Below are 26,079 nucleotides of genomic sequence, written 5' to 3'. Positions count from 1 at the left end.
GGGGCCCTGTGGGGCGGGGCGGGAGCCTGCGCGTTGGGAGGCGACGGCACACCGGGCAGTGGCGCGCGTGGGAAACGCTCGCTGAGGAGTTGGAGGAACTGAGACTGGCTCAGAAGGGTGGAGCAGAGAGCGCGCGGCGGGCGGGTCCCCCGGAGCCTGCGGAGGCGGCGCGGGGCCGGGGCACGGGCGGCTCCCGCGCGCGGACCTGGGAGTGTGCGGCCCGCGCCCCTCTGGGGGAGGCCGCGCGCGCCTCGCCCAGTGCCGGCCCGCGGGCCGGTGGCGATGCTGGAGCGGCCGCCGGCGGGCGCGTTCTCCCGGGCCAGCGCGGCGGCCGCGCTGCGGGGCGCTCCCCCGGGCGGCCCGCACACGGCGTGGACGCGAGCCCCGAAGCGGCTGCACCTGGTCGCACCCTCCCTGGGAGCCTCCTGGAGTGTGACCCTGGGCGCCCGCGATGCTGCCCTTCGGAGACAAGACCAGGTACTTGCTGCGCTCCCCTTCCGCTCCCCGGCGCGGGTGGGGCGCCTGGGGCGCATCGCGGGAGATGCCGAGTTGGGAAGGGACAGCGCTACGTGCAGAGGTATTGCTTGGGGTCTTAGATCCGGCCTTCTTAAATCCTGTTTTTCCAAAGAATGCTCAGAGTTAGTGTAGATTTAATATCTTTAGTTTTTCTTTTCTTTTTTTGGACAGGCCAACCCTCGCGGGGGGGGGGCAAATCTCACCCCCTTCAAAGTGCCCACGCCCTCCTGTTTCGATCCTCTTTCCCGATTTCTCCTTCTACCTCCAGAATCCTGAATCCAGAGCCGTCAGAGCGTAACCTTGAGAGGAAAGTGGTTTCTCTATAAACAGCTCTTCTCCGTGAGCTGGGGTGGGACCCTGAGCCCACCTTCATCTGGAACCATCGTGAGACTAAAGCGTGGGGTTCCATCCGACTTGCTCACCCCTGAGGAGGGGTCAACCTTCTACCCCAGGGCCTCTGTCCTAGTGAGGTCCCCACGGGCACTGTCACAGTCCCAGCGGTCGCTCTTTGAGCAGAGGGCAGCCTTGGAGAGGCCCCGGGACAGTGTGGAGCATGTGGGAGACGTTCTTTAGATAGATTATTAACAGTTCAGAGAATGAGCTAGTTTGTTGGTACATCAGCGTGGATGTCCCTGTCTGTTTTACTCTTGAAGTTAATGGCTTCGTGTTTTGTTATTTGTAATAAACCAGGGCCCTTACAGCAGAGCCCTCTAAACTTCGAAAGTGTTGCAAAGTTGTTGTTACATTTCCTGCCGTTGCTTTTTCTTCCAAGTGATATAGGATTAAAATCCCAGCTCTCAAAATTAGGATGCACTGTAAAGTTTAGATCACTAACACTTCAACCCCCACCCCCATTTCTATATTACAGTTGATGTTGGCAGTGGCAGAACATTGCATGCGGTGTGTGTGTGTGTGTGTGTGTGTGTGTGTTCTTAACCAAAGAGTTCATGTTGAATACATGTTGGAAAACGAAAGTGCACAGTATTTTAGAGCCCTGCAGGCCTTTAGCTTTAGCAGTTAGGAAGGGCTGAAGGTTGTTGTTGTAAAGAGCATAATCTGAGGATTTTGGTGTAGGCTGAGAACTCTGGGAGATAGTATTCCCATTTGGCTTTGTACTAAATGTCATTAACTGCAGTCTTTTAAAATAAGAACAAGAAGTTGAATATTAGTTGTTTATAAACATGCAAACTACTAAGCCCAGTTTGGTCCACACTGAGGTAAGATTTATGGTGAACATTTTCTCTTCTTAGCTAAGTTTTTTTTTTTTTTTTTTTTTTAATTAGAAGTGCAGATCACTTTGTTAGTCTTGGTAAGTGTAAAATGAAAACTGTATGTGTGATTCGGGAAATTCATGAAACAGAACAGTTCTACAGAGGCATGTGGAATATTTTAAGACTTAGATTCTTTCAGATGTCCATCAGCACCCAGACTTGCTGCAGAAGTATTTCTGCATGATTTAATCATTGCCATTGACATTCACACATGCCAGTATCCTACCTGCACACCAGATGAGCTGCCTCAGTGGGTTCTGGTATTCCTGAGCTCTTTTCGAAACCTGTGGATTTTGGTTGTCCTTGAACACAGTCATGCTGTATAATTACGTTGTTTCCTGTAATTATCTTAAATACAGAGCTAAGCAGCTCATTAAAAGCTTTAGTTTCCAGCATGGAAATAGATGTTTTTAAGTAATCATACCCTGTTGATGTGCCTCTGAGGGTGGCCCTGTGAAGTGCCTGGCGGCTCTTGCACACGGTCTGCAGTCCTGGGGCCTGGTGCTCTGCACCCGAGCCTGGCACTTGCAGGTGGAGCCTTCCTGTGCTAATGCCTCCAGCAGCTGTTGTGATTCTTGACAGCCTACGAGAATAACCTTACCTTTCCTGAGTTAGGAATCAGCCTGTGACTGCGGGTGATGTTTGAGGTCACTCGTATGGTGGGATGACATGGTTGACTTTTCATTGCTTTGTTTTGTAGCAGGCAAAAGCTGAAGAGTATTTGACATATAATGGAAATGGGAGAGATTCAGTGAGGACAGCTTTTATGACAGCGTGGGTCAAAGTCCAGAAACAGAACTTTTCCACTCCCACGCAGCTCTCTGTGGCGGATGTTTTATTTGACACTGCAAAGCTGTGCTGAATGAGTTAAGTTCAAGGTCCTCCATTTGGGATTTTTCTTCTTTCTTTTTTCTTTGCCATTCTTTTCTCATTTCTAAAACCTGCAGCATTTTTATGTGGAAAGTGTTTATATTAAACTCAGATGATGGATATAAAATAAACATTGCTATCCATTCTTAAAAATGATTGTTTCTATAATTAGATAGGGATATAAACGTTTTCCACAGTGTTCAGACGAATGAGTTGTTACGCGTATTCTGTCAGGCAAAGGCTCTGGTGAAAGGTTGATCTTATTTATAATGTTTTACGATGGCAATTCTGGTGCAGAATGGCCTTTTCTCCCTGTGCCGTGTGTAGCAGGGTCGGTAGGGCCAGCTCTGTGCTGCCTTCATGGCCTCTGGCCTCTCCAGAGGGTAGGATTCTTCCTGCCGAGAGGAATCCACAGGCGCCCTGGAAGTGGCAGCCCATCACCTTCTTTCTGTACTGTCTTTAAAGTTCAGATTCAGGCTCATTTTAGGGCCTGAACTGCATGAAAATGATTCTTGAAACTCTGGAGATATAATGCAATAAGTGTTAATCACAGATGGGTATCTTGAAATAAGCTGATTTCCTCAGTATAGCAGACCTAAGTAGGCTTGCTGTAAAATGAATAGCTCCCTTTTCTGTTTGTGATCTGAAGATCTGTAGAAATTGCCAGTGTTTTCAGGAGGTAATTTGCACAGCACTTCAGAATCAGGAACATTTTTGCCTTTTGATTATGTTAGGCAACAAAACTTCCTTTTTTGAATAATTCCACCTAAATTTGACTCTGGTTTCTAACATCATGTCTTTTAAAATATTTGAAATTTTTTTCAAATTGCGTGACAGTTGTGCCTTCACCCTGGCCTGATGATAACAAGAAGCCTCGTTTCCTCTGGAGTTGGAAACACCGGCTAGCTTGGAGCTCTGCTCCACTGCCGTGCACTCTGAGTGATTTCTTTTGTAGACAGGAAGGCGAAACAGAACTCCTTGGCACTTATTAGTTTATACTGCAGACACTCTGGGCCTAATAATTTATTAAACCTGTCATTATAACTGAGTTGCAATTGTTTTCCTCTCGGAGCTGACCGGAGGACAGGGCCTCTCCCTGGGCAGTAGCGCAGGACCGCTAAGCCAGCCTATCGAGGACGGGTGGTGGGGACTGAGCAGCGACTCTTCTCTGTGACACTTGTGCAGCTGCCCAGCTGCAGTTTCTCTTGGCGGTGTCACCTTGGTAGGCATCTCAGGTTCTCAGGGACAAGCCTGTGAGCTACATACCTGGGAATAAAATTGAAGAAAGTCTTTCCGTGTGAGTCACTCACTTGATATTTAGCTCTGCAATCTCATTTGCCCTCTTGGTGTCTCATCCTGAGCGCTTTGTCCATTTTCTTTGAATGTTAGGAATTTATATTTATTGCCAAACAAATGTTTAAGGCAGATAAACAAACTGAGTGTTGAGTTGATAAGAATCATTTTGTACAGGGCTGGGATTGTGGCTCAGCAGTAGAGCACTCGCCTAGCACGGACAGGACCCGGGTTCGATCCTCAGCACCACATAAAAATAAAGGCATTGTGTTGTGTCCATGTCCACCTAAAAATAAATATTAAAAAAGAATCATTTTGTTAAATATTCTAAAAAGGTTTTAGAGGCCTTTTAAAAAGACAAATATTTCTCTGGCTTTTAGTTTGGGGTGAACTCTTTATTAAACCTTATTTGCCATTGTTAACTTCTTTGGAGAAGGGAGTCTTCCCTTAATTCTAATCAGAAAGTAATTTTTGCACATACTCTGAACAATTTTGTTATGCCTTATCTTTGGAGAAGAAAGATCCCCATTTGATCTCATCTTCCAAGTGATAATTATACAAAATATAATTCTCTCTCTGTTGAAACCCTGGCTAAGGAGAGAAGAACCTGGTCTCCTGAGCTGATGAAATAATTAGAGCGTGCACATGTGCACACTCAGGCACACACATGCACAGACACACACACATGCACATGCATGCACACATACATAAGGCCTTTGACTGCAGAGTCAGAGGACAGCATACAATCCATTTCTCAAACTTAAGCAGCGTGTCCTTGTTGAAGAAAGACGTTCTTATCGATCTCCAGGATAGGAGTGAGAAGGCTTTTGGTCACCTCCACCCATGGTCTCCTGTCTATGTCTATCCATAACATAAGTAACCAAAACTGGTCCTAAGTGACCAGTTCAAAATTGGTCCTAAGTGACCAGTACAAAATTGGTCCTAAGTGACCAGTTCAAAACTGGTCCTAAGTGACCAGTACAAAACTGGTCCTAAGTGACCAGTACAAAACTGGTCCTAAGTGACCAGTACAAAATTGGTCCTAAGTGACCAGTTCAAAATTGGTCCTAAGTGACCAGTACAAAATTGGTCCTAAGTGACCAGTACAAAACTGGTCCTAAGTGACCAGTACAAAACTGGTCCTAAGTGACCAGTTCAAAATTGGTCCTAAGTGACCAGTACAAAATTGGTCCTAAGTGATCAGTACAAAATTGGTCCTAAGTGACCAGTTCAAAATTGGTCCTAAGTGACCAGTACAAAATTGACTCATATCATTTAGTCCCACAGAATTGGCTTGATTGTTCATTCAGTTGATCAAATAACCTTGCCAAGATTCTGTCTGTTTCTATCTGCCTGCCTCCATCTATCCATCCATCTGTCTGTCCACCACCCATCCTTCCACCCATTCTTCATCTATCTGTCCTTCCATCTGTCCTTCCCTCCTCCCACCATCTTTCCTGTCTATCTGTGTCTATCCATCTGTCCTTCCCTCCTCCCCCATCTGTCCTGTCTATCTGTGTCTATCCATCTGTCCTTCCCTCCTCCTCCATCTGTCCTGTCTATCTGTCTATCCATCTGTCCTTCCCTCCTCCTCCATCTGTCCTGTCTATCTGTCTATCCATCTGTCCTTCCCTCCTCCACCATCTGTCCTGTCTATCTGTGTCTATCCATCCATCTGTCCTTCCCTCCTCCACCATCTGTCCTGTCTATCTGTGTCTATCCATCTGTCCTTCCCTCCTCCTCCATCTGTCCTGTCTATCTGTGTCTATCCATCTGTCCTTCCCTCCTCCTCCATCTGTCCTGTCTATCTGTGTCTATCCATCTGTCCTTCCCTCCTCCTCCATCTGTCCTGTCTATCTGTGTCTATCCATCTGTCCTTCCCTCCTCCCCCATCTGTCCTGTCTATCTGTCTATCCATCTGTCCTTCCCTCCTCCTCCATCTGTCCTGTCTATCTGTGTCCATCCATCTGTCCTTCCCTCCTCCTCCATCTGTCCTGTCTATCTGTGTCTATCCATCTGTCCTTCCCTCCTCCTCCATCTGTCCTGTCTATCTGTGTCTATCCATCTGTCCTTCCCTCCTCCTCCATCTGTCCTGTCTATCTGTGTCCATCCATCTGTCCTTCCCTCCTCCTCCATCTGTCCTGTCTGTCTGTGTCTATCCATCTGTCCTTCCCTCCTCCTCCATCTGTCCTGTCTGTCTGTGTCTATCCATCTGTCCTTCCCTCCTCCTCCATCTGTCCTGTCTATCTGTGTCTATCCATCTGTCCTTCCCTCCTCCTCCATCTGTCCTGTCTATCTGTGTCTATCCATCTGTCCTTCCCTCCTCCTCCATCTGTCCTGTCTATCTGTGTCTATCCATCTGTCCTTCCCTCCTCCTCCATCTGTCCTGTCTATCTGTGTCTATCCATCTGTCCTTCCCTCCTCCTCCATCTGTCCTGTCTATCTGTCTATCCATCTGTCCTTCCCTCCTCCTCCATCTGTCCTGTCTATCTGTGTCTATCCATCTGTCCTTCCCTCCTCCTCCATCTGTCCTGTCTATCTGTGTCTATCCATCTGTCCTTCCCTCCTCCTCCATCTGTCCTGTCTATCTGTGTCTATCCATCTGTCCTTCCCTCCTCCTCCATCTGTCCTGTCTATCTGTGTCTATCCATCTGTCCTTCCCTCCTCCACCATCTGTCCTGTCTATCTGTCTATCCATCTGTCCTTCCCTCCTCCTCCATCTGTCCTGTCTATCTGTGTCTATCCATCCATCTGTCCTTCCCTCCTCCCCCATCTGTCCTGTCTATCTGTGTCTATCCATCTGTCCTTCCCTCCTCCTCCATCTGTCCTGTCTATCTGTGTCTATCCATCCATCTGTCCTTCCCTCCTCCACCATCTGTCCTGTCTATCTGTGTCTATCCATCTGTCCTTCCCTCCTCCTCCATCTGTCCTGTCTATCTGTCTATCCATCTGTCCTTCCCTCCTCCTCCATCTGTCCTGTCTATCTGTGTCTATCCATCTGTCCTTCCCTCCTCCTCCATCTGTCCTGTCTATCTGTCTATCCATCTGTCCTTCCCTCCTCCTCCATCTGTCCTGTCTATCTGTGTCTATCCATCTGTCCTTCCCTCCTCCTCCATCTGTCCTGTCTATCTGTCTATCCATCTGTCCTTCCCTCCTCCTCCATCTGTCCTGTCTATCTGTGTCTATCCATCTGTCCTTCCCTCCTCCTCCATCTGTCCTGTCTATCTGTGTCTATCCATCTGTCCTTCCCTCCTCCTCCATCTGTCCTGTCTATCTGTGTCTATCCATCTGTCCTTCCCTCCTCCTCCATCTGTCCTGTCTATCTGTGTCTATCCATCTCTCCTTCCCTCCTCCTCCATCTGTCCTGTCTATCTGTGTCTATCCATCTGTCCTTCCCTCCTCCACCATCTGTCCTGTCTATCTGTCTATCCATCTGTCCTTCCCTCCTCCTCCATCTGTCCTGTCTATCTGTGTCTATCCATCCATCTGTCCTTCCCTCCTCCACCATCTGTCCTGTCTATCTGTGTCTATCCATCTGTCCTTCCCTCCTCCTCCATCTGTCCTGTCTATCTGTGTCTATCCATCTGTCCTACCCTCCTCCTCCATCTGTCCTGTCTATCTGTGTCTATCCATCTGTCCTTCCCTCCTCCTCCATCTGTCCTGTCTGTCTGTGTCTATCCATCTGTCCTACCCTCCTCCTCCATCTGTCCTGTCTATCTGTGTCTATCCATCTGTCCTTCCCTCCTCCCCCATCTGTCCTGTCTATCTGTGTCTATCCATCTGTCCTTCCCTCCTCCTCCATCTGTCCTGTCTATCTGTGTCTATCCATCTGTCCTTCCCTCCTCCACCATCTGTCCTGTCTATCTGTGTCTATCCATCTGTCCTTCCCTCCTCCTCCATCTGTCCTGTCTATCTGTGTCTATCCATCTCTCCTTCCCTCCTCCACCATCTGTCCTGTCTATCTGTGTCTATCCATCTGTCCTTCCCTCCTCCTCCATCTGTCCTGTCTATCTGTGTCTATCCATCTGTCCTTCCCTCCTCCTCCATCTGTCCTGTCTATCTGTGTCTATCCATCTGTCCTTCCCTCCTCCTCCATCTGTCCTGTCTATCTGTGTCTATCCATCTCTCCTTCCCTCCTCCTCCATCTGTCCTGTCTATCTGTCTATCCATCTGTCCTTCCCTCCTCCTCCATCTGTCCTGTCTATCTGTGTCTATCCATCTGTCCTTCCCTCCTCCCCCATCTGTCCTGTCTATCTGTGTCTATCCATCTGTCCTTCCCTCCTCCCACCATCTTTCCTGTCTATCTGTGTCTATCCATCTGTCCTTCCCTCCTCCTCCATCTGTCCTGTCTATCTGTGTCTATCCATCTGTCCTTCCCTCCTCCTCCATCTGTCCTGTCTATCTGTGTCTATCCATCTGTCCTTCCCTCCTCCACCATCTGTCCTGTCTATCTGTGTCTATCCATCTGTCCTTCCCTCCCCCACCATCTGTCCTGTCTATCTGTGTCTATCTATCCATCTGTCCTTCCCTCCTCCTCCATCTGTCCTGTCTATCTGTGTCTATCCATCTGTCCTTCCCTCCTCCTCCATCTGTCCTGTCTATCTGTCTATCCATCTGTCCTTCCCTCCTCCTCCATCTGTCCTGTCTATCTGTGTCTATCCATCTCTCCTTCCCTCCTCCACCATCTGTCCTGTCTATCTGTGTCTATCTATCCATCTGTCCTTCCCTCCTCCTCCATCTGTCCTGTCTATCTGTCTATCCATCTGTCCTTCCCTCCTCCTCCATCTGTCCTGTCTATCTGTGTCTATCCATCTGTCCTTCCCTCCTCCTCCATCTGTCCTGTCTATCTGTGTCTATCCATCTGTCCTTCCCTCCTCCTCCATCTGTCCTGTCTATCTGTGTCTATCCATCTGTCCTTCCCTCCTCCTCCATCTGTCCTGTCTATCTGTGTCTATCCATCTGTCCTTCCCTCCTCCTCCATCTGTCCTGTCTATCTGTCTATCCATCTGTCCTTCCCTCCTCCTCCATCTGTCCTGTCTATCTGTGTCTATCCATCTGTCCTTCCCTCCTCCTCCATCTGTCCTGTCTATCTGTGTCTATCCATCTGTCCTTCCCTCCTCCTCCATCTGTCCTGTCTATCTGTGTCTATCCATCTGTCCTTCCCTCCTCCTCCATCTGTCCTGTCTATCTGTGTCTATCCATCTGTCCTTCCCTCCTCCTCCATCTGTCTTGTCTATCTGTGTCTATCCATCTGTCCTTCCCTCCTCCTCCATCTGTCCTGTCTATCTGTGTCTATCCATCTGTCCTTCCCTCCTCCTCCATCTGTCCTGTCTATCTGTCTATCCATCTGTCCTTCCCTCCTCCTCCATCTGTCCTGTCTATCTGTGTCTATCCATCTCTCCTTCCCTCCTCCACCATCTGTCCTGTCTATCTGTGTCTATCTATCCATCTGTCCTTCCCTCCTCCTCCATCTGTCCTGTCTATCTGTCTATCCATCTGTCCTTCCCTCCTCCTCCATCTGTCCTGTCTATCTGTGTCTATCCATCTGTCCTTCCCTCCTCCTCCATCTGTCCTGTCTATCTGTGTCTATCCATCTGTCCTTCCCTCCTCCTCCATCTGTCCTGTCTATCTGTGTCTATCCATCTGTCCTTCCCTCCTCCTCCATCTGTCCTGTCTATCTGTGTCTATCCATCTGTCCTTCCCTCCTCCTCCATCTGTCCTGTCTATCTGTCTATCCATCTGTCCTTCCCTCCTCCTCCATCTGTCCTGTCTATCTGTGTCTATCCATCTGTCCTTCCCTCCTCCTCCATCTGTCCTGTCTATCTGTGTCTATCCATCTGTCCTTCCCTCCTCCTCCATCTGTCCTGTCTATCTGTCTATCCATCTGTCCTTCCCTCCTCCTCCATCTGTCCTGTCTATCTGTGTCTATCCATCTGTCCTTCCCTCCTCCTCCATCTGTCCTGTCTATCTGTGTCTATCCATCTGTCCTTCCCTCCTCCTCCATCTGTCCTGTCTATCTGTGTCTATCCATCTGTCCTTCCCTCCTCCTCCATCTGTCCTGTCTATCTGTGTCTATCCATCTGTCCTTCCCTCCTCCCCCATCTGTCCTGTCTATCTGTGTCTATCCATCTGTCCTTCCCTCCTCCTCCATCTGTCCTGTCTATCTGTCTATCCATCTCTCCTTCCCTCCTCCACCATCTGTCCTGTCTATCTGTCTATCCATCTGTCCTTCCCTCCTCCTCCATCTGTCCTGTCTATCTGTGTCTATCCATCTGTCCTTCCCTCCTCCTCCATCTGTCCTGTCTATCTGTGTCTATCCATCTGTCCTTCCCTCCTCCACCATCTGTCCTGTCTATCTGTGTCTATCTATCCATCTGTCCTTCCCTCCTCCTCCATCTGTCCTGTCTATCTGTGTCTATCCATCTGTCCTTCCCTCCCCCACCATCTGTCCTGTCTATCTGTGTCTATCCATCTGTCCTTCCCTCCTCCTCCATCTGTCCTGTCTATCTGTGTCTATCCATCTGTCCTTCCCTCCTCCTCCATCTGTCCTGTCTATCTGTGTCTATCCATCTGTCCTTCCCTCCTCCTCCATCTGTCCTGTCTATCTGTGTCTATCCATCTGTCCTTCCCTCCTCCTCCATCTGTCCTGTCTATCTGTGTCTATCCATCTGTCCTTCCCTCCTCCTCCATCTGTCCTGTCTATCTGTGTCTATCCATCTGTCCTTCCCTCCTCCTCCATCTGTCCTGTCTATCTGTGTCTATCCATCTGTCCTTCCCTCCTCCTCCATCTGTCCTGTCTATCTGTGTCTATCCATCTGTCCTTCCCTCCTCCTCCATCTGTCCTGTCTATCTGTGTCTATCCATCTGTCCTTCCCTCCTCCACCATCTGTCCTGTCTATCTGTGTCTATCTATCCATCTGTCCTTCCCTCCTCCACCATCTGTCCTGTCTATCTGTGTCTATCCATCTGTCCTTCCCTCCTCCTCCATCTGTCCTGTCTATCTGTGTCTATCTATCCATCTGTCCTTCCCTCCTCCTCCATCTGTCCTGTCTATCTGTGTCTATCCATCTGTCCTTCCCTCCTCCTCCATCTGTCCTGTCTATCTGTGTCTATCCATCTCTCCTTCCCTCCTCCTCCATCTGTCCTGTCTATCTGTGTCTATCCATCTGTCCTTCCCTCCTCCACCATCTGTCCTGTCTATCTGTGTCTATCCATCTGTCCTTCCCTCCTCCTCCATCTGTCCTGTCTATCTGTGTCTATCTATCCATCTGTCCTTCCCTCCTCCTCCATCTGTCCTGTCTATCTGTGTCTATCCATCTCTCCTTCCCTCCTCCTCCATCTGTCCTGTCTATCTGTGTCTATCCATCTGTCCTTCCCTCCTCCTCCATCTGTCCTGTCTATCTGTGTCTATCCATCTGTCCTTCCCTCCTCCTCCATCTGTCCTGTCTATCTGTGTCTATCCATCTGTCCTTCCCTCCTCCACCATCTGTCCTGTCTATCTGTGTCTATCTATCCATCTGTCCTTCCCTCCTCCACCATCTGTCCTGTCTATCTGTGTCTATCCATCTGTCCTTCCCTCCTCCTCCATCTGTCCTGTCTATCTGTGTCTATCTATCCATCTGTCCTTCCCTCCTCCTCCATCTGTCCTGTCTATCTGTGTCTATCCATCTGTCCTTCCCTCCTCCTCCATCTGTCCTGTCTATCTGTGTCTATCCATCTCTCCTTCCCTCCTCCTCCATCTGTCCTGTCTATCTGTGTCTATCCATCTGTCCTTCCCTCCTCCACCATCTGTCCTGTCTATCTGTGTCTATCCATCTGTCCTTCCCTCCTCCTCCATCTGTCCTGTCTATCTGTGTCTATCCATCTGTCCTTCCCTCCTCCTCCATCTGTCCTGTCTGTCTGTGTCTATCCATCTGTCCTTCCCTCCTCCTCCATCTGTCCTGTCTATCTGTGTCTATCCATCTGTCCTTCCCTCCTCCTCCATCTGTCCTGTCTATCTGTGTCTATCCATCTGTCCTTCCCTCCTCCTCCATCTGTCCTGTCTATCTGTGTCTATCCATCTGTCCTTCCCTCCTCCTCCATCTGTCCTGTCTATCTGTGTCTATCCATCTGTCCTTCCCTCCTCCTCCATCTGTCCTGTCTATCTGTGTCCATCCATCTGTCCTTCCCTCCTCCACCATCTGTCCTGTCTATCTGTGTCTATCCATCTGTCCTTCCCTCCTCCTCCATCTGTCCTGTCTATCTGTGTCTATCCATCTGTCCTTCCCTCCTCCTCCATCTGTCCTGTCTATCTGTGTCTATCCATCTGTCCTTCCCTCCTCCTCCATCTGTCCTGTCTATCTGTGTCTATCCATCTGTCCTTCCCTCCTCCTCCATCTGTCCTGTCTATCTGTCTATCCATCTGTCCTTCCCTCCTCCTCCATCTGTCCTGTCTATCTGTGTCTATCCATCTGTCCTTCCCTCCTCCTCCATCTGTCCTGTCTATCTGTGTCTATCCATCTGTCCTTCCCTCCTCCTCCATCTGTCCTGTCTATCTGTGTCTATCCATCTGTCCTTCCCTCCTCCTCCATCTGTCCTGTCTATCTGTGTCTATCCATCTGTCCTTCCCTCCTCCACCATCTGTCCTGTCTATCTGTGTCTATCCATCTGTCCTTCCCTCCTCCACCATCTGTCCTGTCTATCTGTGTCTATCCATCTGTCCTTCCCTCCTCCACCATCTGTCCTGTCTATCTGTGTCCATCCATCTGTCCTTCCCTCCTCCTCCATCTGTCCTGTCTATCTGTGTCTATCCATCTGTCCTTCCCTCCTCCTCCATCTGTCCTGTCTATCTGTGTCTATCCATCTGTCCTTCCCTCCTCCCCCATCTGTCCTGTCTATCTGTGTCTATCCATCTGTCCTTCCCTCCTCCTCCATCTGTCCTGTCTATCTGTCTATCCATCTCTCCTTCCCTCCTCCACCATCTGTCCTGTCTATCTGTCTATCCATCTGTCCTTCCCTCCTCCTCCATCTGTCCTGTCTATCTGTGTCTATCCATCTGTCCTTCCCTCCTCCTCCATCTGTCCTGTCTATCTGTGTCTATCCATCTGTCCTTCCCTCCTCCTCCATCTGTCCTGTCTATCTGTGTCTATCCATCTGTCCTTCCCTCCTCCTCCATCTGTCCTGTCTATCTGTGTCTATCCATCTGTCCTTCCCTCCTCCACCATCTGTCCTGTCTATCTGTGTCCATCCATCTGTCCTTCCCTCCTCCTCCATCTGTCCTGTCTATCTGTGTCTATCCATCTGTCCTTCCCTCCTCCTCCATCTGTCCTGTCTATCTGTGTCTATCCATCTGTCCTTCCCTCCTCCCCCATCTGTCCTGTCTATCTGTGTCTATCCATCTGTCCTTCCCTCCTCCTCCATCTGTCCTGTCTATCTGTCTATCCATCTCTCCTTCCCTCCTCCACCATCTGTCCTGTCTATCTGTCTATCCATCTGTCCTTCCCTCCTCCTCCATCTGTCCTGTCTATCTGTGTCTATCCATCTGTCCTTCCCTCCTCCTCCATCTGTCCTGTCTATCTGTGTCTATCCATCTGTCCTTCCCTCCTCCTCCATCTGTCCTGTCTATCTGTGTCTATCCATCTGTCCTTCCCTCCTCCTCCATCTGTCCTGTCTATCTGTGTCTATCCATCTGTCCTTCCCTCCTCCACCATCTGTCCTGTCTATCTGTGTCCATCCATCTGTCCTTCCCTCCTCCTCCATCTGTCCTGTCTATCTGTGTCTATCCATCTGTCCTTCCCTCCTCCTCCATCTGTCCTGTCTATCTGTGTCTATCCATCTGTCCTTCCCTCCTCCTCCATCTGTCCTGTCTATCTGTGTCTATCCATCTGTCCTTCCCTCCTCCACCATCTGTCCTGTCTATCTGTGTCTATCCATCTGTCCTTCCCTCCTCCTCCATCTGTCCTGTCTATCTGTGTCTATCCATCTGTCCTTCCCTCCTCCACCATCTGTCCTGTCTATCTGTGTCTATCCATCTGTCCTTCCCTCCTCCTCCATCTGTCCTGTCTATCTGTCTATCCATCTGTCCTTCCCTCCTCCTCCATCTGTCCTGTCTATCTGTGTCTATCCATCTGTCCTTCCCTCCTCCTCCATCTGTCCTGTCTATCTGTGTCTATCTATCCATCTGTCCTTCCCTCCTCCTCCATCTGTCCTGTCTATCTGTGTCTATCCATCTGTCCTTCCCTCCTCCTCCATCTGTCCTGTCTATCTGTGTCTATCCATCTGTCCTTCCCTCCTCCTCCATCTGTCCTGTCTATCTGTGTCTATCCATCTGTCCTTCCCTCCTCCTCCATCTGTCCTGTCTATCTGTGTCTATCCATCTGTCCTTCCCTCCTCCTCCATCTGTCCTGTCTATCTGTCTATCCATCTGTCCTTCCCTCCTCCTCCATCTGTCCTGTCTATCTGTGTCTATCCATCTGTCCTTCCCTCCTCCTCCATCTGTCCTGTCTATCTGTGTCTATCCATCTGTCCTTCCCTCCCCCACCATCTGTCCTGTCTATCTGTGTCTATCTATCCATCTGTCCTTCCCTCCTCCTCCATCTGTCCTGTCTATCTGTCTATCCATCTGTCCTTCCCTCCTCCTCCATCTGTCCTGTCTATCTGTGTCTATCCATCTGTCCTTCCCTCCTCCTCCATCTGTCCTGTCTATCTGTGTCTATCCATCTGTCCTTCCCTCCCCCACCATCTGTCCTGTCTATCTGTGTCTATCTATCCATCTGTCCTTCCCTCCTCCTCCATCTGTCCTGTCTATCTGTCTATCCATCTGTCCTTCCCTCCTCCTCCATCTGTCCTGTCTATCTGTGTCTATCCATCTGTCCTTCCCTCCTCCTCCATCTTTCCTGTCTATCTGTGTCTATCCATCTCTCCTTCCCTCCTCCTCCATCTGTCCTGTCTATCTGTGTCTATCCATCTGTCCTTCCCTCCTCCTCCATCTGTCCTGTCTATCTGTGTCTATCCATCTGTCCTTCCCTCCTCCTCCATCTGTCCTGTCTATCTGTGTCCATCCATCTGTCCTTCCCTCCTCCTCCATCTGTCCTGTCTATCTGTGTCTATCCATCTGTCCTTCCCTCCCCCACCATCTGTCCTGTCTATCTGTGTCTATCTATCCATCTGTCCTTCCCTCCTCCTCCATCTGTCCTGTCTATCTGTGTCTATCCATCTGTCCTTCCCTCCTCCTCCATCTGTCCTGTCTATCTGTGTCTATCCATCTGTCCTTCCCTCCTCCACCATCTGTCCTGTCTATCTGTGTCTATCTATCCATCTGTCCTTCCCTCCTCCACCATCTGTCCTGTCTATCTGTGTCTATCCATCTGTCCTTCCCTCCTCCACCATCTGTCCTGTCTATCTGTGTCTATCCATCTGCCCTTCCCTCCACCCACCATCTGTCCTGTCTGTGTTGCTGTCTTCATCCATCTGTCCTTCCCTCCACCCACCCTCTATCCTATCTATGTCTCTGTTCGTCCATCTGTCTGCCCTTCCTTCCACCCATCCCCTGTCCTGTCTGTCTGTCGGTCTGTGTGTGTGCTCTTATCTCTCCGTGTGCTGTCTGCCCTCTCTGTTCTGGGTCCGTCCCTCCGTGGCCTGCACTGTGTTGGCCTATTCTGTTGATTTCTCCAGGTGCCCGGAAGGTTTCTTCCTTGTAGCTCAGGTGAGCATTGAGCCTCTGGTATTGGAGATATATTTTTATTCATATCAATCCTCCCCCAATTACCCTGGCCTTGCTTGGGTCATCTGCTCACTCTGGGCCAGGCAGGTCACCTCTAGTGTGGTCTGTCCATCAGGGGTGGGGTCAGAATTCTCAGAAGAAAGTGATGTTTGAAGGCCCAGAAGTTCTAGATGTCTTCCATATCTAGGGCTGACTTCCTTCTATTTTACTGTGAGTTGCATGTGAAATTCCTAGAATAAATAAAAGTAGGCATGATTCAGTCATAGTCACAGAATTTGTGCAACTGTAATACCAAAACAAACTTTAGTTTAATCTTGAACAAAATAATAAAACCACAGCTGATGCAGATGCGTCGCTCCCTGGCAGGGTCCGTGGGGCCCAGCCCAGGGCCGGGCCTTTGCTGCAGCGGCCCTGGGAAGACTTGGCTCTCTCGCTGGGTCTATGGACAGATTGGGGCTTTTCCTCCTGCAGCATAGCAGACCAGCTCTTGGGTTTTACTTGGTGGGAAACATTTGCACGATAAGCTCACCTGCTTTGCTTTTTTATGAACACAAATGTCAGCCTGTGTGCCAAGATGGCAGGGCCATTTTATTTATGGTCATTCCAATAATTTAAGGCCTGCTCTTCCACCTGTTCTTGTTGTAATTGTGATCAGTTTGAAAACACAAAAGTAAAACATTTTTTACAAAAGATTCATAGGTCTTCAGAATGCCCTTGTCTTGAACTCGGCACTTGGGCTGAGAAAGGCCGGCCCAGCTGCTCTCTCCTGATCTAAACTGCAGAGAAGACCTGTGCCCGTGTTGTGTGTGGCTCTCAGTCATCAGGTTTTTTTCAGCTGTGGCAGACTTCATGCCATGTGACTGTGACTACGCATGACGAAGCCTCTGTCCCTCCCACTGTCACTGGTCAGTGAGCCTAAACCCGTGTGAGCGGTTCTGCATGTGGTTTCCATTTGGCCCCAGCAGGCCGCTCAGATGTTTTCTCAGCTGGAGAAATCTTGAAATACTAAGCAACTTCGGGCAGAGCCCTCACTTCCGTCCCAGCCAGACCCAGGAAACCACTCCCTGGGACACCAGTGCAGAGCCTTGGAGGGTCAGGAGCAGTGAGTCCACCCACTGTCCTCTGAACCATGCTTCTCAGAAGGAGTGGGCATGGGACGGTGTCGCCTGTGTCCTGACGGGCCGTCTGGCACCCTGTGGGACTTTCAGCCCCTGGGACCTGCAGACTAAATGCCAGCAGCGGCCGAGTGACGGTGACAGCGCATCTGCCCTCCACGTTTCCAGACACCCCGAGGCCTGGCTCCGCCGCTGGCTTGGGAGCCCCTCTCCTGAAGCTGTAGACTTAGTTTCTGTTTCTGGGCAGAGTTCAGCTGCAACCCCAGAACCACCCTCCTGGGAGAAGGACCAGCCTCGGGTTCACTCTCTGGAATCGGAGAGGATGGCGGTGGCCTTCTCCACGGGGGCCCAGGAGTCAGGGGAACCGTGCCTACCCCCTCCCCTCCCCTTACCTGTCAGCGTGACTTGCTCTTGGGTGACTTGCTGTGTTTTGCTTTGGGAATCGATGGCACCTGCGGAACAGTCATCAGCTTTGGTGGCGCGTGCTCCTTCTGGTAAATGGGAATGAGAACAGTGGAACGGGGAGGGACGACCTTCAGAGTCTCTCTAGTGGTTGGGGAACCTTTATCCGTGGTCTGAAGACAGCCTGTGGGCCTGTGTGAGCAGCTGGGGTCTGATGGGCACGTGACCCACACTGTGCTCCGGCTTGGCCACTAGATGAGCTCTGCCCTGGCCCAGGTCAGCAAACCTCGGCTTCACGACGGAGAGAGGGCAGGAGTCAGATGGGAAGGTCCTCAACGCGCTTTAGAAGGGCCTTCGACCTCAGCTCTTGACCCTCCCGGGGAGAGCAGAGCACCACCTTCTCCGTCTTGGAAGTGGTTTTCCCAAATTTGAGTAGTGGATCCAGGTCCGTCATGCAAACAACATCATGAAAACGAGTAGAATACAGATCCAAGAGCCAGAAAAGTAGCCAACCTGTCTGTGTGGGTCATTTTTCTGTTTCCTATAGATGATGTCAGTAGATTTGCACACAACTGTCCTTCATGGTCAGAAAACCTAATTCATCTGCAGTTGGGGTCCCAGGCCTGAGGGGGCTCATGAGAAAGGAGTGGGGGCATTTTGGTGGTGCACCTGCAGACTGAGGACGTCCTTCTGGGTGATCTGGGGCCCGCAGCCCGTGCCGTCCTGTCGGAGCTCCCTGGATCTCTCCCCAGAGCCGTGCAGGCCTGGTGCTGTGCACCCTGAGGCTGGTGTCTTTGCCTGCCTGGGCGTTCCCCAGGAAGCCACAGGGTGGTCTCCAGGCACCTGCGACAGTGCCCGTGCCCTCGTGTCCAGACGGAAAGGCTGTGGGGTGGACTTCCTCCTGGGACAGGGCCGTGGCTGTCGGTGCCGTAGGCGGTCATTGTATTTCCTCACTTTGGTCTCGAGAAGTCCCCAAATGTCTAACTTATTTCTGTAAAAAAATCAACTTGGAAGAAAAACGTGTTGCTTTCTGCATTGTGTTTCAGCTCCCGATCAGAGAACGACGTCCCGGAGAAGCACAGTGCCCTGTGTGGAGGGCCCTTGTTTTCTCAGTTTTAATGTGAAGGAACACTGAAACAACTTTTTCCTTCTGTCTGAAGGGTTCCGAACACTTGGTGCTTTTAAGTTAGGGCTGGAAGGAAGCCCTGGTGGCGTCCCGAGCAGGCTGACCAGATGCTGATTGACAGCAGGCTGCCCTCGCTGTGCGGGCACCTCCCGGGTGCGTCCTGGGGCCAGCACTGCTGGCAGACTCTGCTGGCACTCGTGGGCATGGTCATCCTTAGCACTGCATTTCACAGAGTGCAGGTAACGTGGCCAGAGCCACTGCTTGGAGAGAAGTGGTCTGTGGTGGCAGTGTGCACCTGTCCCTGTGCTGGGCGACGTAGGGTGCCTTCCTGGGGCGGGAGCACAGGCTTGTGGACCCCCGTCACCGGGAACCCAGTCAGGAATTGGCTTCTTCAGGGTCTCCCAGGTGCATGCTGCTGAAGGATGTGCTTGGAGACGTGGCCCGAGCGCCCGAGCGGGCTCCGATTCCACTTGTCATTTTAGAGTGTAAAAAGTGGGAAATCTCAAATGACAGCTTAAAATAGAGTGGCTGAGCGCTCAGGTACGGGGCCATTACAATTGTATTTTTAGTATTAGAGCAAAAATACCCTAAGTACAGGATATTTTCAAAGAATTTTTATCCTCTGGTGCATTATTTTAGGCAAAGGTACAGGCACATTAAACTAGTGCCTTCTAATTAGTGGGTTCCATCTAATTATATTTTTGATTCACCAGGGTTATTAGGTTTGTGTTAGAATTTCTTTGCCCTGTAATTTTTTTCTTTTCTTTTCCTGCTTTTCTAGAAGCCAAGAACTATTTTATAAAACTTAGACAAAACATTTCCAGTATTTTCCCCTTTAGAGACCTCTGGAATATTGAGTGTACTTTAAGACATTTCTGTCTTTTCCAAGATGTGTATTTTAAGATGCACAAACAGTTTGACCTTTGGTAGAAACTAGTTACTGCTAATGGGGTCCCTTATGAACACTGTGTGTGTGTGCATGTGTGTTTACAGGCATGCCTGTGTGTGCCCATGTGCATGCATGTGGGCGTGTGCACTTGTGTGTGCATGTGTGTGTTCACAGGCATGCCTATGCATGCATGTGTGTGCCCATGTGTGTGCATGTGTGTGTATGCACTTGTGTGTGTGTGTTCACAGTTGTGTCTGTGCATGCATGTATGTACCCATGAGTGTGCATGTAGGCATGTGCACTTGTGTGTATGTTCACAGGCATGCTTGGGCATGCATAAGTATGCACTTATGTGTGCATGTGTGTGCTTGTGCAAGTGTATTCACAGGTGTGCCTGGGCATGCATGTGTTTGCTCATGTGCACGTGGGCGTGTGCACTTGTGTGGGAATGTGTGTGCACGTGAGCATGTGCACTTGTGTGTATGTTCACAGGTGTGCATGTGCATGCATGTGTGCAATTGTGTGTGCATGTGTGTACTTGTGCAAACATGTTCACAGGTGCCTGGGCATGCATGAGTTTGCTCATGTTTGTGCACTTTTGTGTGCACGTGTGTGGTTGTGCAAGTGTGTTCACAGTGTGCTTTGCAGGTATTTTCTTGTGTGTGCACTTGTGTGTGCATGTGTGTGCACATGGGCGTGTGCACTTATGTGTGTTAATAGGTGTGCCTGTGCATCCCTTGTGTGCCCGTGTGTGTGTGCACATGTGTGTGCTTGTGCAAGTGTGTTCACAGGAATGCCTGTGTGTGCAGGCGTGTGTGAGTTGTCAGCCTGTGTGTGGCATGTGGCCTCTTCTTGGTGGCGGGTTGCCTCTGTGGCGTGGGCCTCCTGGGCCGTCAGTGGGCTTTACTTGGTGCTTCTCCCTGAGGCCTCAAGGCCGTCAGCATCGGCAGGTGCTGAGTTGTCCAGATGTGTGGACGGTTCCTAAAACATGGACTGCACGCTGTGGCCTTCCTTCCTGTGACAGGGTCATAATAATCTGATTTAAACTGAGGACTTGGCTGGGGGCATGCTTTGCTTCTTCCCTCAGGGTGGTCCCTTCACTGTTTCAAAGTCATTACTGACCAGTGTCCAGGATGAAGCAAGCCCAGTGTGCACAACCCACGTCTGTCAGCACCATGGAGTCGCTGCTGCTGGCCATCGTTTCGTCTGGTCGTTAATTGACTGATTCTGTCATTTTAAGAACACAGACCCTTTTCGTGTACTTTGAAAGTGGGGCCTGGAGGCGGGCTCAGGGAGCAGTTTTTTTCCTTCCCGCCTGTACTCTTGACACATTCTTTGTTGAAAACACTCAAGCTTCCCATCCCTGGGATTCCCTTGATCCTGTGTTATCAGCCACAGTTGGCCGAGTCATCTGAGTGTCCAACCCCCTGATGTCCAGCTTGGGGCAGCTAGTGTGGGGACCTGCCGGCTTCCCGGGTCTGCACCCAGGCTCTGATCCTGAAGGATGCGGTGCTGCTGTGCCCAGGGAGGCCTTGGGGAGAGACCGGTGAGCTCCTGGGGTGCAGGTGTTTGTACTCAGTCCTTCCCCATGAGCAGGCTGGGCTGCCAGAGTCGTCCTGGAGTGGAAGGGCAGGATGAGCACTCAGATGGGGTCAGACCCATTATTGGAAAAGATTCGAGACTCAAGGTCTCAATCACCACAGGACACCTGCGGTGGGTTCTCCCGCCCCGGACTGGGCCTGCGTCTTTGGGAGGTTGTGCCCCCGCAGGAAGGTTTCCTCATGACCTGTACTGTGGCCGAGCTCCCCCCAAGGTCGACTCCCAGGACTCCCTGGTTAGCCCAGGACGTCTTCAGAAAGTCGGGAAACAAGGTGATACCATGTCAAACAGCCGTGGGGTGCAGCTTGTTGGTAGGTGGGAGACAGGGTGTGGTGCTGTAGCACCAGGAGCCAGGGACGGGCATACAGCAGAGTGTGGAGGAGAGGGACCTTCGCAGGGCGCCCAACACCAGGCTCTGGGCGTGGGTGACCAAGCTGTGGCATGGATTGTCATGGCATTGCCCCTGGCCAGGGCTGGCCTTGAGTGTCCAGGGCCCGTTGTCCTTTTTGAAGAGCCTGTGACTTCAAGCCGCCGTGCTCTCTGATGGCCCCCAGGTCGGCAGGGCAGTGAAGACCAGCTTACACTCGGAATCACTGCGCATCACCAGTGCTTGTCGCAGAGGGCGGAGTACCTCCGTGGGACGTATGTCTGCTGCATTCTGTTTGCTCAGATGAGTGATTTAAATACCACTTCTTTAAAAGAAGAGCTCCGCTCCCCTCCAATTGGAGGGATGCACAGAAGGGCATTCCCAGGCACCTGCCGTGGCGAGCCCCTGGGCCCTCGTGGTGTGTGGGCAAGCCTCTACGGACCGCGCCAGTCCGCCCTGCCTGGGGCTCGTGAGCCCTGATTCTCTTGGCTGAGCCTCAGGAGGGAATGAACAGTGCTGCCCCTTACCCAGCCCTCCGCCTCCAGGGAGCGAGCGGGGCGTGGGGATGGCCGACCCTCACAGGTGGTGACCCTGTGCTCTCGGCTTAGCTGTGACGTTGACTTCTGGGAAGGAGTCTGAAAGGGTTCCCATGCCTGGAGTCTGAGGGGGTCGCCTGCTGGAGGCCGCCTCCTGGCCCCTTGACCGTGAGGCTGCGTGGGGTCTCCAGGGCCAGCTGGCACAGCAGCTGGGTCACCACCACAGAGCTGGGCCTCCAGAGAAGCTGTGCTGGTCCAGCCCTCAGGTCTGCAGCCTCATGGCTGAGCTGGGGTCACCCTGCTGGCTGGCCTGGACATCTTGATTGAGGGGGTCAGAACCTGGAACTTGATGAGGGGTGGGGACGGTCAGCAGTTCCCAGGTTATCAAGGATGACCCTGAGGCTCCCAGGGAAGATGCTGAGGGAAAGCCAGGGACTTCCGGCAGTGGACACTTTCCTCTCTGGTGAGAGGATGGCAGGTGACCCCCACCCCAGGTGTGGGATCTATTCTACCATGTGGTCTGGGGGGCGAATAGAAGAGCTGGGTTTAAGGAGGAATTCTAGGCTCTAGTTTTACCAGAACTTATTAATCCACGGACTTTGAAAAGCCCTGGTCATCACTCAGGATCACAGCGTGGGTGGCTGTGCCCTTGGTGATGGCACTGGTCACGCGGTGGCCTGGGGCTCTGGGTATGCTGTGGGAACCTTTTCTTCGTTGTCTGAAGCCAGTGATTTCAGCTAGAGGCGGCCAATGAAGGATGGCTGGCGTGGCCAGGGCGAGGACAGGACACCCAGCCAGGCTGAGGACTCGTCCTGTGTCTGAACCCAGCCCGCACCCTGCACTGCCCTGGGCTGGGCCCGGTGACCTGGGGCCGGCTCTCGGGTGCTCATCACATGTCCCCTTCATGCATGGCTCTCAGTTGATAACCGTGACCCAGTTTCAGAGCACCATAGTCACTCGGACGCCATCCCCTGGAGTCCCCGTCTCTGATGCTTGGGGACAGCGGTGCAGTGCATGTGAAGAGTATCTGAGGGCGGGGCTCCTGTGCAGAGGTGCGCGGGGCTGGCCGTTCCCCTGCGTCCTCCTCTGCGCACAGCTGATCTTGGCTCTCCATCTTGGTGGGTTCTGGGGCCGCCTTGGTGGCTGGCGTCGGTGCCCCTGGAACTTGCATCCACCGGAGACTCGGCTTTGGTCCTGGCTCTGCAGGACAGCTGTGGAACGGGTCAGCTCGGCCACTGAAGTCAGCCTCGGGATTTAGACAGAGGGCTGTCAGCATCGGCCTCTCCAGGCCTAAATAAGTGATGATGTTGGCTTCTGTGTCTGGAATGGGACGTTCTTCTGAGTCCCCTGGAGTCCAGAAAGAGGAGGGAAGGAGCAGTGTGTCCCAGGCATAGCCGTGACCACCCGGTCAGAGCTTCCTTCTTGACTCCCACCTGCTACTTTTTCCCTTGTGTCCGACATGTTCACGTGAGCCTGGGCCTTGAGCATGCTAAGCACACTCTAAGCACATGCTAAGAACATGTTCTGTTGCCTGTGGAGATGGGGCAGGTGGGCGTCCACTGGGTGACCAGTCAGCCTCCAGCCAGGGCATCAGGTAGCCACTTCCCCTCCTTGTGCAGACAGTGCCAGGTGCCTGCCTTGCACTTGGCACACGAGGGCAGGCTCCAGGGTGAGGGGTAGGGCCTTTAAAGTTGGTGGACACTGCCTGCTGGCCTCCAGGGCCCAAGTCACTTCTTCCCCAGGTGCAGGACAGCGAGTGCCTGCTCCCGGCCCTGGGAGTCCTCCAGGCACTGCCCAGCCCCCGCCTGACGTGTGCCTGTGCTTCCTGCAGGGAAATGGTCAACGCGTGGTTTGCTGAGAGAGTGCACACCATCCCCGTGGGCAGGGACGGCACCCGAGGCCACCCCGAGTCTTGCTCGTGCCCCTTGCCGCCCAGTCCCCACGCCGACAGCAGTGCCCCTGGGACACCAGCCAGGAAGATCTCTGCCTCGGAGTTCGACAGGCCCCTGAGACCCATCGTCGTCAAGGACTCCGAGGGCGCCGTGAGCTTCCTGTCCGACACAGGGAAGCAGGAGCAGATGCCTCTCACCCCCCCACGCTTCGACAGTGACAAAGGGGACCAGTGCTCCCGGCTCCTGGAGTTAGTGAAGGACATTTCCAGCCACCTGGACGTCACGGCCCTGTGCCACAAGATCTTCCTGCACATCCACGGGCTCATCGCGGCGGACCGCTACTCCCTGTTCCTCGTGTGCGAGGACAGCTCCAACGACAAGTTCCTGGTCAGCCGGCTCTTCGATGTCGCCGAGGGGACGACGCTGGAGGAGGCCTCCAACAGCTGCATCCGCCTGGAGTGGAACAAAGGCATCGTGGGGCACGTGGCCGCGCTGGGCCAGCCCCTGAACATCAAGGATGCCTACGAGGTACCGGGGCAGAGCGGTCACGGAGGGCGGCGGAGGGCCAGGGGCGGGGGCTGTCCTGCCTTTCAAAGGCCTGAGCACCTCAGCAGCTCCCCGGGGTCCCCGGAGACGGGGCTGAGGGGACTGGCCTGTCCTTCCTTCACAGAGCGTGAGGGGACGCGTCCCTCTTGGCTTTGTCACACTCGTCCTGGTCTGTGCCGTCTCCACGTGCGTGAGCTCAGGCCCTTCTGAGGTTCTGAGGTGACAGGTGCAGACCTGCCAACCCACCCACCCTGGGCTTTGCTCATCCCTTCGGTCATATCCCTCCTTCAGGCCCCTGATAACAGAGTGATCTCTCTCCTTCCACCCTCTCTTTTTTAACAAAGTTATGAATGTCTTTTTGAAGATGGAGATTTTTGTTCTAAGGGATTTCAGTGGGAAGATTTGATAGTTCTGATTCTGCTGCAGCGATTCCCAGGCCTTTATGGATTCACAGATCACACTCTTCAGTCTTCAGATTTCCCCTTTCCCTGTTCTGAGTGCTTTCTAAGCAGGGCATCTGGGTGGACACTGCCTGCTCATGAGGTGGTGCAGCCCTGGGGCGGGGTGAGGGGTGCCAGCTCCCGGCTGCCACATTCTGAGGGCCCCTGGGGACTCCTGCTGCTCTGTTAATGTGGTTAATGTGGTTAGGAGTGGTGCTGCCTTCCGACAGGTCTGTGGACTTCACCCTCAGTGCCCTCCACCCACGTGTGCCGTGGCTCACAGAAGCTGTAGCTGCCAAGAGGCTCATGCTGAGCTGTGGGGCTGGGTCTGTTCTAGTTTCCCTGGCACAGGAAGTCCCTCAGCCTCACCATGACTTGAATAATCAAAACATCATCCCGTGGCCTTCCTTCCTTCCTTCCTTCCTTCCCTCCTTCCTTCCTTCCTTCCTTCCCTCCTTCCCTCCTTCCTTCCTTCCTTCCTTCCTTCCTTCCTTCCTTCCTTCCTTCCTTCCTTCCCTCCTTCCCTCCCTCCTTGCTTCCCTCCTGGGGACTGACCCGGGGGAGCTCTGCCATGGAGCTACATCCCCAGCCCTCTTCACTTTTTATTCTGAGACCAGGTCTTGCTAAGTTGCTGAGTCTGTCCTTGAACTGGTGATCCTCCTGTCTCAGCCTCCCAAGCTGCTGGGATTACTGTCATGGGTCACCACATCCAGCCAGTCTCACAGTCTGTGAAAGTCGTCAGAATATGAAGATGTGTTCTGAGGTGTTCTAAGTCCTCCTTCTGTCGACTTGCAGCTGTAAAAGGGGTGGTGCTCTGTAGCCATATTCCTTGAACTTACTTGACCACAGGACCTTTGAAAGGTTGTGACATAGCCATGGAAAAGCAAGAAGTGACCATGAAATAGAATAGTGCTCAGCTTGAAGGCAAGAATCAAGAACATAATCTCAGATTAGTTGTAAGAAATCATCGATATTTGGTTCACTTTTTCAAGCCCACTAATAGAAAATGATACCAAATGACACAGATTTGTAAATGCAGCAATTATATTACTGACAAAATGACACAGGTCACAGATATGTAAGACCAGATCCACCACTGAGTCCAGCTGCAGAGACCACAGGTGCACACTGTCCCCACTCACCCATCAGCTGGGCAGCCCAGGGGGCATGCAGGGCCCAGCTATAGGAAGAAGACCTGGGAGCTCCGGTCAGTGACAAGAAGAGAGAGTGTCACGGCACACAAGAGGCTCGCCAGGTGCCGAGAGCCGGTGCACCCACGGAGCCGGAGCCGCCCAGCTCCTGACCCCAGGGTCCCACTAGTGGATCACCCACGAGGAGTTATGTCTCCTTCTCAGCTGGACCTTGACAGGATCCAGGGTCGTGGTGTCTCTTTGATCACCTGTCAGTCCAGAGCAGTGCCCAGCCTCTCCATGTTCTCTCCTGGGACACTCCGAGGGGTACGGGCAGCAGCTCTGTGGGATGCCCTTCGTGCAGACTCAGGCTGGGCCACAGAGGT

General features: G+C 52.0%; 1 protein-coding gene across 1 annotated transcript in view; it reads left to right on the top strand.

The window, feature by feature from the left end:
• Positions 1 to 402: 402 nt before the first annotated feature.
• LOC144251900 (cGMP-specific 3',5'-cyclic phosphodiesterase-like) overlaps positions 403 to 26,079 on the top strand; it is a 47,083-nt gene continuing 21,406 nt past the window's right edge. Inside the window, exons 1-2 of the mRNA XM_077794555.1 lie at positions 403 to 477; positions 23,517 to 24,105. Coding sequence (XP_077650681.1) covers positions 452 to 477; positions 23,517 to 24,105 — 615 coding nt within the window. The 5' untranslated portion in view covers positions 403 to 451. The remainder of the gene's footprint in view (positions 478 to 23,516; positions 24,106 to 26,079) is intronic.

Source organism: Urocitellus parryii, unplaced genomic scaffold, assembly GCF_045843805.1.
Source record: "Urocitellus parryii isolate mUroPar1 unplaced genomic scaffold, mUroPar1.hap1 Scaffold_2620, whole genome shotgun sequence".
In the NCBI taxonomy this organism is placed as follows: Eukaryota; Metazoa; Chordata; class Mammalia; order Rodentia; family Sciuridae; genus Urocitellus; species Urocitellus parryii.
Note: the sequence above shows the minus strand (reverse complement) of the source record. Positions and strands in the feature narration are given on the sequence as shown.